Source organism: Lonchura striata, chromosome 3 (assembly GCF_050655825.1).
Source record: "Lonchura striata isolate lonStrDom1 chromosome 3, ASM5065582v1, whole genome shotgun sequence".
Classification (NCBI taxonomy): domain Eukaryota; kingdom Metazoa; phylum Chordata; class Aves; order Passeriformes; family Estrildidae; genus Lonchura; species Lonchura striata.
In genome coordinates, this window is record NC_140705.1 from 53,700,703 (window position 1) to 53,716,159 (window position 15,457).

The 15,457-nt window shown below is 38.0% G+C and overlaps 1 protein-coding gene across 4 annotated transcripts in view; it reads left to right on the top strand.

The window, feature by feature from the left end:
- Window positions 1-9,020, top strand: part of LAMA2 (laminin subunit alpha 2) — a 334,791-nt gene extending 325,771 nt beyond the window's left edge. For all 4 annotated transcript variants that reach the window (XM_077782207.2, XM_085576525.1, XM_077782208.2 and 1 more), the window contains 5 exons: window positions 1,334-1,489; window positions 4,910-5,063; window positions 5,427-5,557; window positions 6,138-6,360; window positions 8,761-9,020. In XM_077782207.2, coding sequence (XP_077638333.2) covers window positions 1,334-1,489; window positions 4,910-5,063; window positions 5,427-5,557; window positions 6,138-6,360; window positions 8,761-8,918 — 822 coding nt within the window. In that variant the 3' untranslated portion in view covers window positions 8,919-9,020. The remainder of the gene's footprint in view (window positions 1-1,333; window positions 1,490-4,909; window positions 5,064-5,426; window positions 5,558-6,137; window positions 6,361-8,760) is intronic.
- Window positions 9,021-15,457: the final 6,437 nt, after the last annotated feature.

Consider the following 15,457-nt stretch of genomic DNA (forward strand, 5'->3'; position numbering starts at 1 on the left):
CTAAGAGAACTAAGTGGAGCATATATTTCTTAATGGAAGATTGTGCTCTTTGGGCATGCAGCTTGCCACTCCACAAGAGAGGGCCTGTTTTTGCAGATCCTGTTTCTGTAGTGGAGAATGGAGACAAAGTCACAATTCCCAAAAAGCAAAAAAAAAAAAATTTAGAAGGAGGGAAGGAAATGCTTTTAGGAGTAGGCCATATTCTTAGTTTCTGATAAAGCAGGGGGTTCTCCTTAAAACAATCATTTGGTGTCATCCTTTTCTCCATTTGGAATGATTTAAGTTAAAAACATTTCCATCAGTCCTACAGAAGCCACTTGGTGCTGCTGCGATCCTGCTATCTGTTTAGGTCCTCTGTAAGAATGTCTGTTCTCTGTTCCTGTCTCACTCACCTAATCATCCTTCTGCCCAAGGCATAGTTATCCATCTCAAATTTACAGTTGCCTGTAAACACCAAGTTCAGACCCTCACCTTCAGGCATCCTTGGCAGTGTTGTCATTCCCACTGCATGACAGATAACGCTGCCACACTGGAGCAGAAGCAGCCATGTTAAAGAAAAGCCAAAAATGTTGTCTCTCTTTGCTATTCTGGTGAGCCAACTCCTACACTGTTTAGGAATCTGCTAACATGCATGATGCATTTTGCATTTATTCATTTTTATGCAGAACCATTATTATACTGAGTTGTAAAGATTTCTATATAAACTTTTAGGAAGACATTGGCCTAGAATTTTCTCAACTCTTCAGCAACTGGACACCCTCCATGTGATTCACAGTCCATTTGTCTGAACAGAAGCCATAATACCAACAGAACATAGTTGGGATTATATTACTCTAGCATGAACTATGATCTGAGGCATGTCCAAGCTAGTGGAATCATAAACTCAATATTTTCTGCAAATATGTGCTGCTATAAAGATTTGCAACCAGTGCCATAACATTCAGCATTTATTCTGAAGTACTTATCTATTCTCAGCACTCAAAATTGCTGTCTGATTCCAGGAAAAAAAATACTGTGCCGTGCCTATTATAACATAACAATGAAGCATTTTAAAGGCATCTCAAGTCTTTTCAGTAATTCTAGTAAATAATTTTCATGATGCCTCCTGACCCAGATGCAAGTAAAACACAGTCAGATGTTGGCACAAAACTTTGCTCAGGAGCTTTGTTCTATAAATATTATCCATAGCTGCGGCTGTGGTACTTCTGTAACCACTCCTATTACTTGCTTGTGTATTGTTATATATTTTGGACTGTAACACTAGTTACAGTCTGAAAGTGCTTGGTTGTCAGAAAAAGATTTGTAATTGTATTGCATTTTTGTGTCTTTCTAGGTAAAAGTAAGTCGAATGAAGCAAGAAGGAAACCTCATAGTAGATGGTGTTTCTAATGGGACTGTAAGCCCCAAGAAGGCTGATATACTGGATGTTGTAGGAATGCTGTATGTGGGAGGATTGCCCATTAACTACACAACCAGGAGAATCGGTCCGGTAAGCAAATTTGTTTAAGTTATCTTACATGCTTTAAGTATATCTTGATTTGTACAAATGTCTTCCTAGTTTTGGTCTGTCTTTCTTCTGCTTCAGACTGATCAAAGATATGGATAAAATGGACCTTAGTGGAGGTGAACAACATTCTGTCAGTGGAAAGATCTGACTCAGAATCCAGTTAATGCAAAAAAAAAAAAAAAAAAATTGAAATAGCAGAGTTATTTACTGTTTTGGAAAAGACGAAAGTTCCATACACTTGAATCCACTTGGATCACTGCACAGCTAGAGTATAGGTTCCTGAGTACCACTTGTCCTTTCTCTTGGCTGTAATTAATCTATCAGTAAATGCTAATAAACGGTGAAAGGATCTCCTACAAGGAGCAGCAGAAGCCAAAATTAACCTGGACAAAGTACCCAGTATACTGCTGCTCACTGTAATAATCAGTTTTGTGTTGCTATTACTAAAAGAGGAGAGAGTGTGTTTTGAGGGAAGGTTGTGCAAATTCTGTTGTCCTCTTTCTGTTTCCAATTTAAATGTGGCTATATCAATATATCACTCTTTTGGTTAGAGTGCCTGGCTTCCATGCTTACATGGAAGGTAACAGTGAGCCCAGAGAAATCAATATCATTTTGTCCCAAATTTTGTAGAGTTAACTAGGAACACTGTATTCTGTCACCCAGACCATTTACTGTATCTGTCTGCACAACTCCATGCCAGTCATCTTACTGATGCCCTTCCAGCCTCCCAAGCTACACCAGTATCAGAATGGGAGAAAAACCTCTTCCATGCTTTCTTTTTCTCTCTGTGAAGATGGTTCTTTCAAAGCAGAAGCCAGAACCTGAATGAATTTTATGATTGTAAAGAACAAATTCGGCCTCTAGCACAGCACAATTCAGACACACAAAGAATGGAATGTCAGTAGGAGCTATGTCTGCTTTCATCCTGGGTAGATACAGAGAACCCATGAAGAACAGGCAGAGCACTAACCTGGTAAGGAAACAAAACAGACTAGCAAAGAAACTGTACATTAGTAAATACCATTATACCAAGATCTTTTTGGAATGAAAAATACCATTTCCCAGTGTCCAATACCCTTATAGACAAGCAAGAGTTCGCTTCTTTAAGTGGATAAGATAAATACAGAAAAGGAATTCCTAGATCCTGCTTAAGTCCATGTATTAACTCATGCATAGGGAATGAAGGGGATGAGTAACCACTCTATATCTGAGAGTTGTATTCCATAAAGAAAACTGACCTGTAAGATCATGTTTCTTAGTAAAAAATTCATGTGCAGAAAGCCCAAATTGAGGCAAGTCTAAATCATTAGGATTTACTAAACCAAATCTGAGGCACTGAAAACCAAAAGTAATATTTTACCCACAATATATAATTCCTAGTACTATCAATTTGTGGTCTTTGAAATATATCTGCAATTTATACATACTAATCTAAGGAGCAAGATAACACTGTGTCCTTACCTATTGCTATCTGTCAAAGGTAATGGAGGGAGCTCATACAGATAAATGGCTCAGTCTGGCAAAAACAGTCATGCCAGGTCCTGACAGCCTTATGTGCTTTGGGATTTAAATGAAGCCGTGACTTCAAATGTCATTTAAAAACCAATGCTTGCCTTCCAGTCATGCTCAGTAAAATACACTGTGATATATGAGACAGTGTTGGGTTGTAGCTTCATGTAGAGGCTCTGAAGCAAACCAAGTTGAAAGGATGTGCTATTTCAGGGCCTTCTTCTGTACACACATTAGTATTTTTAGACAGTAATGTATTACATAACCATGGTGGGTTGGCTTCCTTTTCAGTGTAGAAGACTGATAGCCACTTGTTGAGCTTCTGCAGATGTCACATTTTGAGCACTCAAAACTCTACTTTCAGCAAAAGAGGTCCTATTACTGTTCCCGTGCTAAAGTATAACCAGATTTGCTTTTCCATAGGGAAAAGAAAACTGTAAAGTTAGAGAATGTTATTGAATCATCTACAAATCTTGCATTTCTGTGATTTATTCTTGCAGTGAAGTTTTGTTTTGTTTTCTGGAATTTCTCTTTTTTGATAACAAGATTTGTTATCTGGAGATGACGTACTTAGAAATTACGAAAAGAACTACTTATGAGAAATTTGACAGAAAGCATTGTTCATCTCAGAACTGAATTTATTCACTGGTATTGCTAAAGTTCTCATTAAAATATTGCACAGGTGTATTTAGTTGTAATAAGCTATACAATTTCATAGTACATACAGCTTTGATTTACAAGAAAATAAATTCTTGGAAATTCTTTCCAGTTACAGGTCAGAATATTGTTAGAGGGGGTAATGGGCAGAGTCAAGACTTCTCTCTGCAGGTGTGCCTTTGTCCTTTTTGTATTTGTATGTATTTCTAGGCTGAATTTTATATGCTGATGTTTATTTTCCTCCTTTCCACTGCACTGCTTATGAATAGATCTTATTTTTCTTCCTCTAAGTGTAGGATGTATCATTTTCCTCTATCTCACTGGTATCAAGGATAGATTTTCCTAACTCTTTAAGTCAAAGATCAAAGCCTCTCTCTGAATCTGAGGACCAAAATGCAGCTTATGCTGACCTTGGAGAGAAAAAGTGAGGGCAAGTTCTGGAGGAGATGCCAATGGTTTTCAGAGGTCCCACTGGGATGCCCTGCTCCCATCCAGAACAACCCCTGCCCCAGGCAGATTCATGGATACTCGAAGCACAGTTCTAAGTGTGCCCAGACCCCTGGCTGGGGGTCACAGTGTGCCCAGTGCAGGAGCCAAACTGGAGGTGCAGTTTCCTACCCTGCACAGGAGCCTCCGTGGACATGAGCACATTCCCTGCCTCCACCTGCCTCTCTGGCCGACTGCATGGCCCTCATCAGCGGAGTCATCAGACTGTGCCTTCACACTTTGTTCATTTCAGTAGTGATGTTACCTGCATCCTACCTACCTCTGTCTTACCACGCAACATTAGTCCCACAGTAAAGTGATTAAAGGAAGGGAAAAAAGAAAACCCACATAGTAAAATTACCAGCAGCCCAGAGAACTATATCCACTCTTTACATCTACTTGCAAACCTCATAACCTAGTCAATTAAAAAGGCAAAGTATAGGCCATTAAATTCCTGCATTGCTGATGTAATTTGCTATGTTTCATTATGTGGTGTATTATTTTATGTCCTTTCCAGTAAGCCAAAGAGATGTGACTCAGATAACATCCCTGAAAAGTAATGTAATTCATCCTCAGTATGATTAAGAGTAGATTCCAATTACAATCAGATATTAAGGATTAGCCATGTAAAATTCAAGTTTTATTCAGCTCCATAAATCCAGCAGAGAAGCAGAGAAAATGCACTCGTTGATTGCATACTTTAGGCTTGCTTCTCATAGTTCTACATTTTGTTTGAAATATTGACTGCAGGTCCTTCATAGCATTGATGGCTGCATCAGGAATTTTAAAATGACAGAATCACCTGTTGACCTGAATAATCCAACTTCCAGCTTCAATGTTGGAAAATGCTTTGTCACTGCACAGAAGGGAACGTACTTTGATGGAACAGGCTTTGCCAAAACAGGTAATGAACAACAATTCTGGGGATAGTCAAAGAACAGGGAAAGAGGAGATTCTGCTTTCAAAAACTCCCAGTGTTATCTAACTCCTGTTGGCTAGAGGCAGAGTGAGACCAGTACTTGAAACTCTTGATAATAATTTTTAGTTATCCCACCTGAGGAGAAACTGTGTGACATCCTAGCAAGGTCTTGCACTAAGTACAATTGCCATAAAAGTTATTTACATGGTTTCACATGAAAGGGAGTGCATTAACAATGCCAAGTTAGTTACTTTGCCTTACACTCAGCACAATTTGTGTGATGATTATTAGGAATAATATATTAGATGCTTATATTCATTTTATTGTGTTTCTCCTTTTCTCTCCAAGTTGGTGCATACAGAGTGGGAACAGATCTGCTTGTGGAATTTGAATTCCGCACAACACGAATGAATGGTGTTCTCCTAGGAGTCAGCAGCCAGAAAATGGATGGGCTTGGCATTGAATTAGTAGATGGAAAAGTGAGTAGCAAAGCCATTTTGTTTCTTCATAAACTGGTTTTAGACAGCATAGGTAGTTTAAATGCAAGGTCACTATCCCAATCTCAAGATGTCTCAAACAATATCAGGGCACTAGAAAGAGAGCCACACTTGGATCTTTCCATACATCTAGAGGATCCTACACTTTTAAAAGATAGTTTAAAAGATTCTGTAACACTTGAGTCTCCTAAAACTGCAATCAAGTATTAAATTAGTGATCATATAAGAAGTTTTGAGGAAAGGCTTTGTCATTAATAATACTAATTTCTCTTGGTTATTTTTTGGTTCACAGTCTGGAAAACCAGTCATTATTCTATCACTATAAAGATTTTAGAGGAGTGTAAATCATCCTAAAACTAAGACCAAAAAATGGGAAAATGACAACTTAGCAATTTTCCATACTTCCACCTGTATTAACTCAGTGCTAGAACGCAGATCCCAGAGGGACAGCAATGGTCTTTTGTGCATACAGTCAAACCATGTTGACTTTAAAACAAACAAACAAGCAAAAACAACTGAACTGTTTTGCAAACTTTGCTGATGTTCATGCTGTGCTTTTCAGGTGATGTTTCACGTTGACAATGGTGCAGGCCGATTCTCAGCTGTCTATGAGCCGGATGCACCAGGCAGTTTGTGTGACGGGGAGTGGCACAAGGTTTTTGCAAACAAGATCAAACACCGCTTGGAGCTGACCGTGGATGGCAGACAGGTGGTGGCTGACAGCCCAAACAGGGCCTCAACCTCAGCAGACACAAATGACCCTCTCTTTGTCGGAGGCTATCCTGGTGAGCACACAAATTTTGCTTTACATAGGCTCCAATAATGCTGCCTGGGTAATGACTTAACTGTAAGTAGGACTAGTATGCTAAAGATGATTGATAAGACAGGTTGAGTTTATATCAGTTGGCGTGGATGCTCATTTCTGCATTCAGCTGCATTTCAGAAGAAGAAGTTCTGCAACAAGAGACTCTTGCAGATACCCCTGCCCCATTTCAAATGTAGGCACTGTCACAAGGGATCAGGCAGGTTTTCTGCCTTCTGCTGCTCGCACACACACAGCCTCTCTTAAAACTTTTTGTTTTGCAATAGTGTAATAGTTACGTTGCAATAGTAACAGCATTTGGCATATTTAAATTTAACTTAGAAACAGCAGATTTTAACCAGAGAATGTATATATGCCTTTGAGGAGGGAGGGCAGTGTATGTGTAAATCAGCCTGTAAAACCTGAGGAACTGAGGAATAAGAACAACAGCTTGCACAGAAAGGTAAGAAGGCACCATCTCTTTCTAATTAATGCCTTTACTTGTGGTCTGTTGGGTTTTAAAGGAAAAAAACCCATAATAGACATTTGCTAATCAGTATTCTGGAAGCCCTCTAGAGAGCTTGTTTTATGCAGAGGTAATTGAACAGTATTGAGGATTGAGCTGAGGTCTGTAGCTGGCTTCATTTTCCACTAAGCTGATAATGAATGCTAGTATTCATCTCTTCATAGACAGTCAATAAATTTTCTAACAGCAGGTTTACTTTATGAAATTACAGTTAATATGTTTGCAAAGTACCAATTTTGTTGCATTTGTAATAAATATTCCCTCTAGCTTGCAAACCAAAACAAAAAAAGTGAAGTATGTTTGTAGTATGTGTCTGCTCTAGCACGTACTGAGGTCAATGGCAAGACACCTCTGAGTTAGTTAATTTTTAAATTATTTTCTGGAAGCTGGTTTTTTTCACCCTTGTAATGTGTGATACAGTGTATCTAAAAAGCCTTCTCACTCAAGCTTTGGAACATTTAAAAAATTGTCCTTGGTACTGACATATGAGAGTTGAACTTTAGTCACAATGACTATCAATAAAAACCAACAACTTTGTGCCAGAAGGAAAACAGCTTTGTGGCAGCCTTTTTATAACAAAACAAGATTCTAGCATAGGAGCCAGCACTGAAGAAACACTGCAGATGGAGTTATTATCTCGTTCTGGACTATATGTCAAGAGGAGAGACACAAATTACAGTAACACTGCAATCTGTAGAAAACAAACCTATACTTACTTCACATTGAAGGGATATTCGTGAGTTCAGCCACATGGCAAGTTATTAAATTATTTAATAAACCTACTGCAAACACTTTCTTCTTCCTTTGCTGCCTAGTCTAGCTCATCCAGGATTTGTTTTAACATTCTCATACCTAGACACCCGCATCACAAATTTGAACCACAGTACCATGGGATTTTGTAAAATTAGTATTTGTATTTTCCAGTCCTCTTCAGGCTGCATAAATAGAGCAAAACACTTGTAAATCAGCTAGAATTAGCTGATGGAGAATTTCATATGTAGGGAAAATTTTCACCACAGTAGTGTGGACAAGAATAGAGATTCCTGTGTACCCATAAAAGCTAGAATTCATCTGCTGGTATCACTCTTCTCCATGCAAGGAGAGACAGATGGATTCAGCCATGTTATCCTCTGTGAAACAGAATAATGCTGTGGCCAGACAGTCTCTACAAGTGTAGAGTTACTTCTGCAATTCAATTGGAAGAACACTGAGAAACAAGTTGAGTCACGAATTTCAAGCAGTTGAGAGAAATATTTCCAGCTTCCCAATCAAACCTCCCTCACTTCCATCCCCTCCTTCATTAGTGCAAGATATATATTCCAACCCCTGGCTTTACTATCAGCAAGGGAAAATAAAGCATACTTGAGAACTATTAAAACCAGTCTGTCAATGACATCTGAAATCCATCCTGAGGAACTGGCTTCTTTGTGACATTACGACTGAGAATTGCATTCATTTGGGCAAATTTTTCTCCCTCTATTTTCTGTGGATAAACAGCTTGAATATTCAGAGAAGTTGAACAGTTCAACAGAGAAGTTGAATATCTGCAGAGCATCATGTGTATGTTCTACACCATTTGTAGTTAGCAAGCTGCATACATGGGTTACAATGGCAGTTTATATGTGTTCAGATTCTGACACTTTCTTAGTAGGATAGAAAAGAAAAGAAGTCTGGATTGTCATCTAACATAAGCATTTGCTCATAATGTTTGTAATTTTAAAATAATGAATATATACAGCAAATAAAACATTCACATATTGCTGGGGGCATCTATTCTCATGCAGAACTCTCAAAGAACAAAATTAAGTATCAACTCAAACTAACATAATTCCTTTCTAATTTTTTTCCTTCCTTCAGATGGTGTGACCCAGTTTGGGCTGACTACTAATATCCGTTTTAAAGGATGTATTCGATTTCTGAAGCTCACCAAGGGTACTGCAAAACCTCAAGAGATTAACTTTAGCAAAGCTTTGGAGCTGAAGGGTGTCCAGCCACTGTCGTGCCCTGCAGACTGATAGTCACTCAGCCAGTATTGGTCTGTTTATATAAGCACCTCAGATTAAAAAAAAAAAACTATATCTTAATTGCATTAATAATAAAATGTCTTTGTGCAAGTATTTGAGTAGTGTTTGTTGTATACTCCAATGGCTCTTTCAGTGTACCTCCCAGGAATGCATGAAGTAATCCCTTCCCCCCACCACCTTCATTAATGGAGTAACACAATAGTTTTTATCCATCTCTTTCCTTATAGCTTGAAATGGAAATGTTTCATCTTTCTTTTGATGAGTGAGACCATATATTCTGCAGGTTGTTTCTTTTCTATGGAATGCAGGATCGGAAAGTACCGCAAGCTAGAAAGGAACCATAAGGATCATCGAGTCCAACTCTCTGAAATGCTCCCTAACTGCTTTCTGGTGGGGTAGAGCTCTAAACTTGTATTCCTTTACAAGCCTAAATACAATGCACTTGTGGGCATGCACCATCTTATCCTTCATTAGCATATTAACTTGCTTCAAAAAAATTATGCTTTGGTAACACCCAAGAGCTTTTACGAAACTTTTCTGGTCATACGATTTCCCATGAAGTTTCACTGAGAAATTATATGTGCTCTATATGGCTGCTGTCATGGAACCGAGTGCAGGAAGGAAAATGTCGGTACTTAGTTAATTTATTTGGGATTATTGATTAAAGTATGTTGCACTAAAATCCCTGCTATATCACTTGAACAGCATTGAATTTTAACAGAGGTTACATTGTTTGCTGTTGGGACACTGAGTCTCTAATGGAGGGAGTTGAATTGGATTTTATTACTTAATTTGAAATACAGTTTTAAGTGATCCTTAAAGTTGGGCATTGCTGCTCTCTCCCACATGATTCTGAAGATACACATAGCAAAAATTTCTAACCAGTTTTCTAAAGGAAGATGAAATATTGAGTCCTAGAGCAGAATAGAGGTGAAGCAAGAATATTCCAGAGATTATTAATGCAACACCTACTACTGCTCTCTGCTGTTTTCTATTAATGAAATTCTTACCATAATGGCAGCTTCCAAAGTTCAACTCTGCTGCTTCTGCCTATTGTCAGTTTGTAAGGAATACTGAATGCAGAAGCTACCCCAAATCTTCCTTAAATAAAATTTAAGGAAGTTAAACTGTGGATAACTGCTATGTGGATAGATAGATGGAAAGAGGAAAATTGCTTCCTAGATTCTCTGTAAAATGCCAAATCTTAGTTATTTTCGTCATGCTTTGTATGTTTCAGAGGGCTGTGAAATCTTCACTGAAGTGTGGGTTATGTTTTCTGTGGATTGTTTCAAGTTGTTAAACTGTAGTTTTGCAAAGGTTGTGATTGGACCTCCAGAGCAGATGCTGTAGGAAAGTAAAAAACCTACCTGTGCAAAATAAAAAAGAACAACACAAAAACCCCTGGCACTAAGGTAGCACAACCATGCAATTAAATGAAAAAAGTTTTTAAAACTATTTTGTTGTCCACAAAGAGCCTTGAATACACATTTTCAGAAATTCTGACATTATTAAGAGAAAGGCAGCTGCAAAATTTGTGCATAGTCTAGCTGCAAAATTTGTGCTTGCCAGCGAGCACTCCTGCAGGAGTGCTTTGTTTTGTACAAAAGGTCTTTTTGGCTTACAATATTTCTTTAAACTGCCATGGGAGGAAAAAAAAAAACCCTTTACACTGGGAAAATGCATTAAGGAGATGGTAATAAATATGTATACTGTTACTCTGTCGGGGAGTCTACATCAATCAGCTACACCTGAAGAAAAAACATCTAACTCTTGTGAAATCTTGAAGTAATTGCCTTCAGCAAGTATTCTAGTTTTAGTTGCAACTGGCCTTTAATATTAAGAAACAGTTAATGGCTGCTCAGTGTTTAAAGTGCTAAGAATTAGTAAAGCATGCATTTGTCTCTGAAAAAATCTAATTATTGGACATGTACCGTCTTCAACTTCTACATGGATGTGCTTTTAACAAGCACACTGTAAAATATTCATGCGTTTCTGTGTTATTCTTTATGCCTCATGTATTTACCTATTCTCATGTCTATAAAGTTTCATGGTAGTTTGAGCAGCTCAAGAAAAGGAGGCCATAACACTTCAAACACAGTTTAGGATTTCCAAAAGTCTTAAAAAATATAAATAAAGGAAGACCCAAGACAATGTTATTGTTATCAATGTCTCACTACACTACCCAGGCACATTTTCTAGCCTCTAGAGTCAATTCAACATGTTCAATTCTTTTTTAACCCAAACATGCTTGCAAAGGTTTTGGAGTTGATTATGGGGTTTCTTTGAAGGCAGACTTGAAGACACAAGGGAAATTTGTACAACGGAGTCTAGAGCTCCATGAGTTAAATCCTGCCCAGCCTCAGAGGCAGGAAATTGCCACTGCCCTGCTCAGTGCTGCATCAGCAATGGTCTTTCACATAAATATGACCTTGCCTTCAAAACAATTACTGGAGTTTCTATATAAAAGAACTGGAATGGGAAAAAAGAAAAAGAGAAGCCTTTATGTTCTTAGCTCTGTGAATTATTTCTCTCTTGCGTGACTTTCCAGGAATGTGTCGGACACAGTAAAAAACAATGAAACAATGCACGTTATTGCATTTCTTGAACTTTCAAGTGGGGAAAAAAAAATCAACCATCTGCTATCCTCTGCTGAAGGAAATACACTCAGTAGGCTAAAACAACAGCTACTTCAGCAAATAAGGTAAAAGGAAACAGAAAAACCTGACTAATTTGTTTTCATATATCAGTGAGTGGATGTACCGAGTACTGTTAGTAAAGTTTCTGCCTTTGAAGATTCAGCAGAGCATCTGGGAATTATCCCAGCTCCCTGTTACTCCCTTTTGCCATACAAGAGATTAATAGGTCAGATTCCAGATAAAGACTAAAATTGCTTGAAACCAGCAGGTTATGAGCTTCACAGCCATATGCAGCTGCTGGAGATCATGCCACTGCTGACTGTGCTGGGAACAATGCAATACCTTTCCAATTCAAAACTTCTAATACATATTTACAAGCCACAAATATTTAAAACCTTTTTTTGGTGGATATTTTGCATACAGATGTTTTTGCTGCCATTTTCCCCCCTCACAGTCTAAATACTCTGCTGCTAAACTTCAAAACAAAAAATTCACATCCAGGTGTTTTTAAATTGTTTTAAAATTGATCTTGTTGAGTCTTGTTACTTTTAGACATTTATGACAGACATACTCTGAATAAGACGAATCCCTCATCATTAGGCCAACTGCTATGTTGAAAAAGGTTGTGTTTTCAGTTTTGAATACAAGCAGTTCTCAAACTCTTTGCAAAGAATAATTTTCTTTTTTATTCTATTAAATCATACATTCAGCTCTCTATAGAAGCTTGTAAAGAGAATGTTTCTGGCTTAGTATTTTTCTTTAGAATGCACAAGAACTTAAAATGCTAAAAAACCCAAACCATTTCTCCCATCTCTCTTTTATCGTAGAAACCATCAGGAATGTCTTTTCTAGGCCTTCCCTTGTTCAGCTTCTGGGAAGTCTGAGATACCTACTGAAGGGTTTCTCAGTACATGCAAGTTAAATTTTTCCTTGACTTGTTTCTGACCAAGAAGAAAAGTGTAATCCATACCTTTCATAAGAACACATTTATTGAAGGACCATCAAAAGTTCCCAATCCCCACCTACACACTAGTTTTTAAACTTTTAAGAAGACTTTTCAGTTAAGGTTTTATGAAAGCAAATAAAACTCTTCTGAAATTATCCTCAATGTTTTTTTAACCTTTTCTTTCTTTTTATCATCTGCATTTCCTAGTGACAAAAGTCTACCAGTCGTCCATCAAGTCTTAGTTCACACACATGGGTTGAATGTCTGCTGCAAATATATAGAAAGGATTATCACTTTCACCATTTTATGCTTCATACCAAGACACAAAACCATACAGAATTTTCTTGAAAACTATTTCTTAAATACACTGCTAATGTGTCATGTCATGAAATGTAAACAATGTTATATATTTCTGTGGTGTTATTCTTCATACTCAAGGGTAAAAATAATTAAGTACCACATAATTCCCAATATGAGCCATCTGTTTTAGCTCAAAAAAAAAATCCTTTTCTGTTCAAACTTAGTATTCAACATAGCATAAAATGACAGCACTTCAGAAACTAAAATATCTAATTTAAGAAAAGAAAGAAAACCCATGGGAAAAATCTTCAGCAGTCAGTGCTCTCATACATATTTAATGCTCCCACAGGACCAACATCATTCTTTAGGCCAAATCTAACACCCATCTCCCAGTTTTCACTTGACTATGGACTTGACTCTTCACTTATTTTGAAGAGAACTGCACAAAACTCTCCTAATGCTAGTCCCCTCCTTTTACCTCATCTTTTTTTTAAAGTACATTTGCATAATATTAAACTGATGCTTCTTGCCTGCCCAGCATTTATCTATCATTCTGTAATGATGATAATGAAAGTAGGTGTCTAGAATTTCAAAGACTATTTTTTATGATATACAGTATTACGAAAAATTCTGCAAGGCTGAATAATCTGCGGTGACATCTACCCTTTCAAATATAATTTATTTTGACAACTTTAGTTCTTCTAGTTGGCATGAGCAAGGAAGGATGACTGGCATTTGAGGCCCTAGAGTAGCTACATTTCCTGTGGTTTTCTTCATTATGATTCTGTACTGCAATACAACGTGAATTTGTTTTAAACAGCCAAAGGCCTCACTCTTTCACTGAGTTCCATGTCAACAGAATGGCTCTCTGGGAGATGAAAAACTACCTATCTCTCTGAATTGAGGGAATGAAGCATGTAGGGTGAGAGGACTCCTATGACCCCAGAGGCAGAGGGGTAGGTGGAATAAACCAGAGCTCTTTTCTCCACAACTTTGAATTACATGAAGTCAGAGTCATCCTAAGTACTGAAGTGCCTGGAGGCGTAGACTGGCCTAAGACAGCAGAGAGTGATTCTTCTACAGTTTGCACCAGTTCAGACCACTTGAAGATCCAGGAAAGATGCAAGTATTACAGGTCATTCTAGTATTTCTCATTTAGCACCTGTTCAAGCAACAGCTCTTATTTTATTCCTTATTTAAAGATTCCGGGTTTATGCTATATTTGCTTAAGGGGAAGTTATTGCTCTTCTTATGTTTTTTCTTGGCTTGTTCTTTGTCTGCATTGTGGACAAATATGTTGAGAGAGGAGTAAACCTTCAACTACAAAAACATATTCCTGCTTAGAAACAAATGATGTCGTGTCAAACTGTTACTGAGACACAGACTAGAGTTTCTACTTCAAATGACCAGAGGAAGCTACAAGCTGTCCTTCACTGTGTCTGCAAATGCCACCTCCAGAGCTCCTCTGGCCCACACTGCCCCAGAATCAAAATTATGAGCCTGATCCATCAACTGAACAGCAGGACAGCATGGGCTGACTCTGCAGCAAACTTTGCTCACTGCAGAAGCTGCAGACAGGCCTGCTGCCACCCTGGGTGTTTTGTTTCACTTAATGTCACTGCTGAAACCTTTACACTTAGTAGCTCCGCTGCAATCCACTACAGCACCCAGCATTAGGGTTACTCTTCATGGAATACTGCAGAACCCCAGCTTAGGGAAAAACTTCCAGATGTGGGTAATATCAAACATTACTGGCTACTTTCCTTTTCCACAAAAAAAAAAAAAAAAAAAAAAAAAAAAAAAAGTCTTACTAAACCCAAGCTGCAAGTACAACCAAGTACAACCTCTTACATCTTTCTCACAGATCTGCAGCATTAAGAAAGTGAAAATAAACCTTGCACATGTATTCCCTTAAGCCCATTTCTTTCTGTTAATGGCTGCATTATTGCTACTATTCAGTCAATTCTGACAATCTGAACAAATCTTCCCATAAAGTAATAGAAGGTTTAACAAATGAGGTGAATTTGGCTTGAATAACTTATTAGATTGGTTGAAAATTCATTGACATTGAGGCAAGTAGGAAAATCTACTAACTTCTTGACTGCTTTTTAAAAACCACTGCCTTGTGCAAAGTCTCAAGGTCAAAGGACCAGGGTATTGTTAATATTCTACTGTATCTCCTCCAGGCCATGAAGGAGATCAGCTGGGCAGAAGAGTGAAATCCCCAGACAAAACCTACTTGCAACTGTGGGTTGTCCTTAATTATAAAACCCAGCTTTCAGCCGATGCTGTGTCCAGCTGGTGCACATTGAAGGAAAAGGTTACAACATGCAAAACACTGGAATCACATCTCCATACAAGAGTGGTATTCATGCAGCCAAAGGGACAGCAGTGAAACAGGTCAGGAATGTCATTACAGCAGGGCTGAGAAAAAGGTTGCTACAGATAGGAGTAATTCATCTGCAAATCTGCACCAGGGCCAGATACAAAATAGCTCACTGTGGTTTTCCTCTGGCTTTTCTCATGTAAATGAAAGAATGTAAAAAAAAACCCAAAAAAGTTCTACACATTGTGTCTGTGTACATTTGTATACAGTTTACTCTCCTGAAGATTACAACTATTCAACAAGCAGTTAATGGTTATGGGTC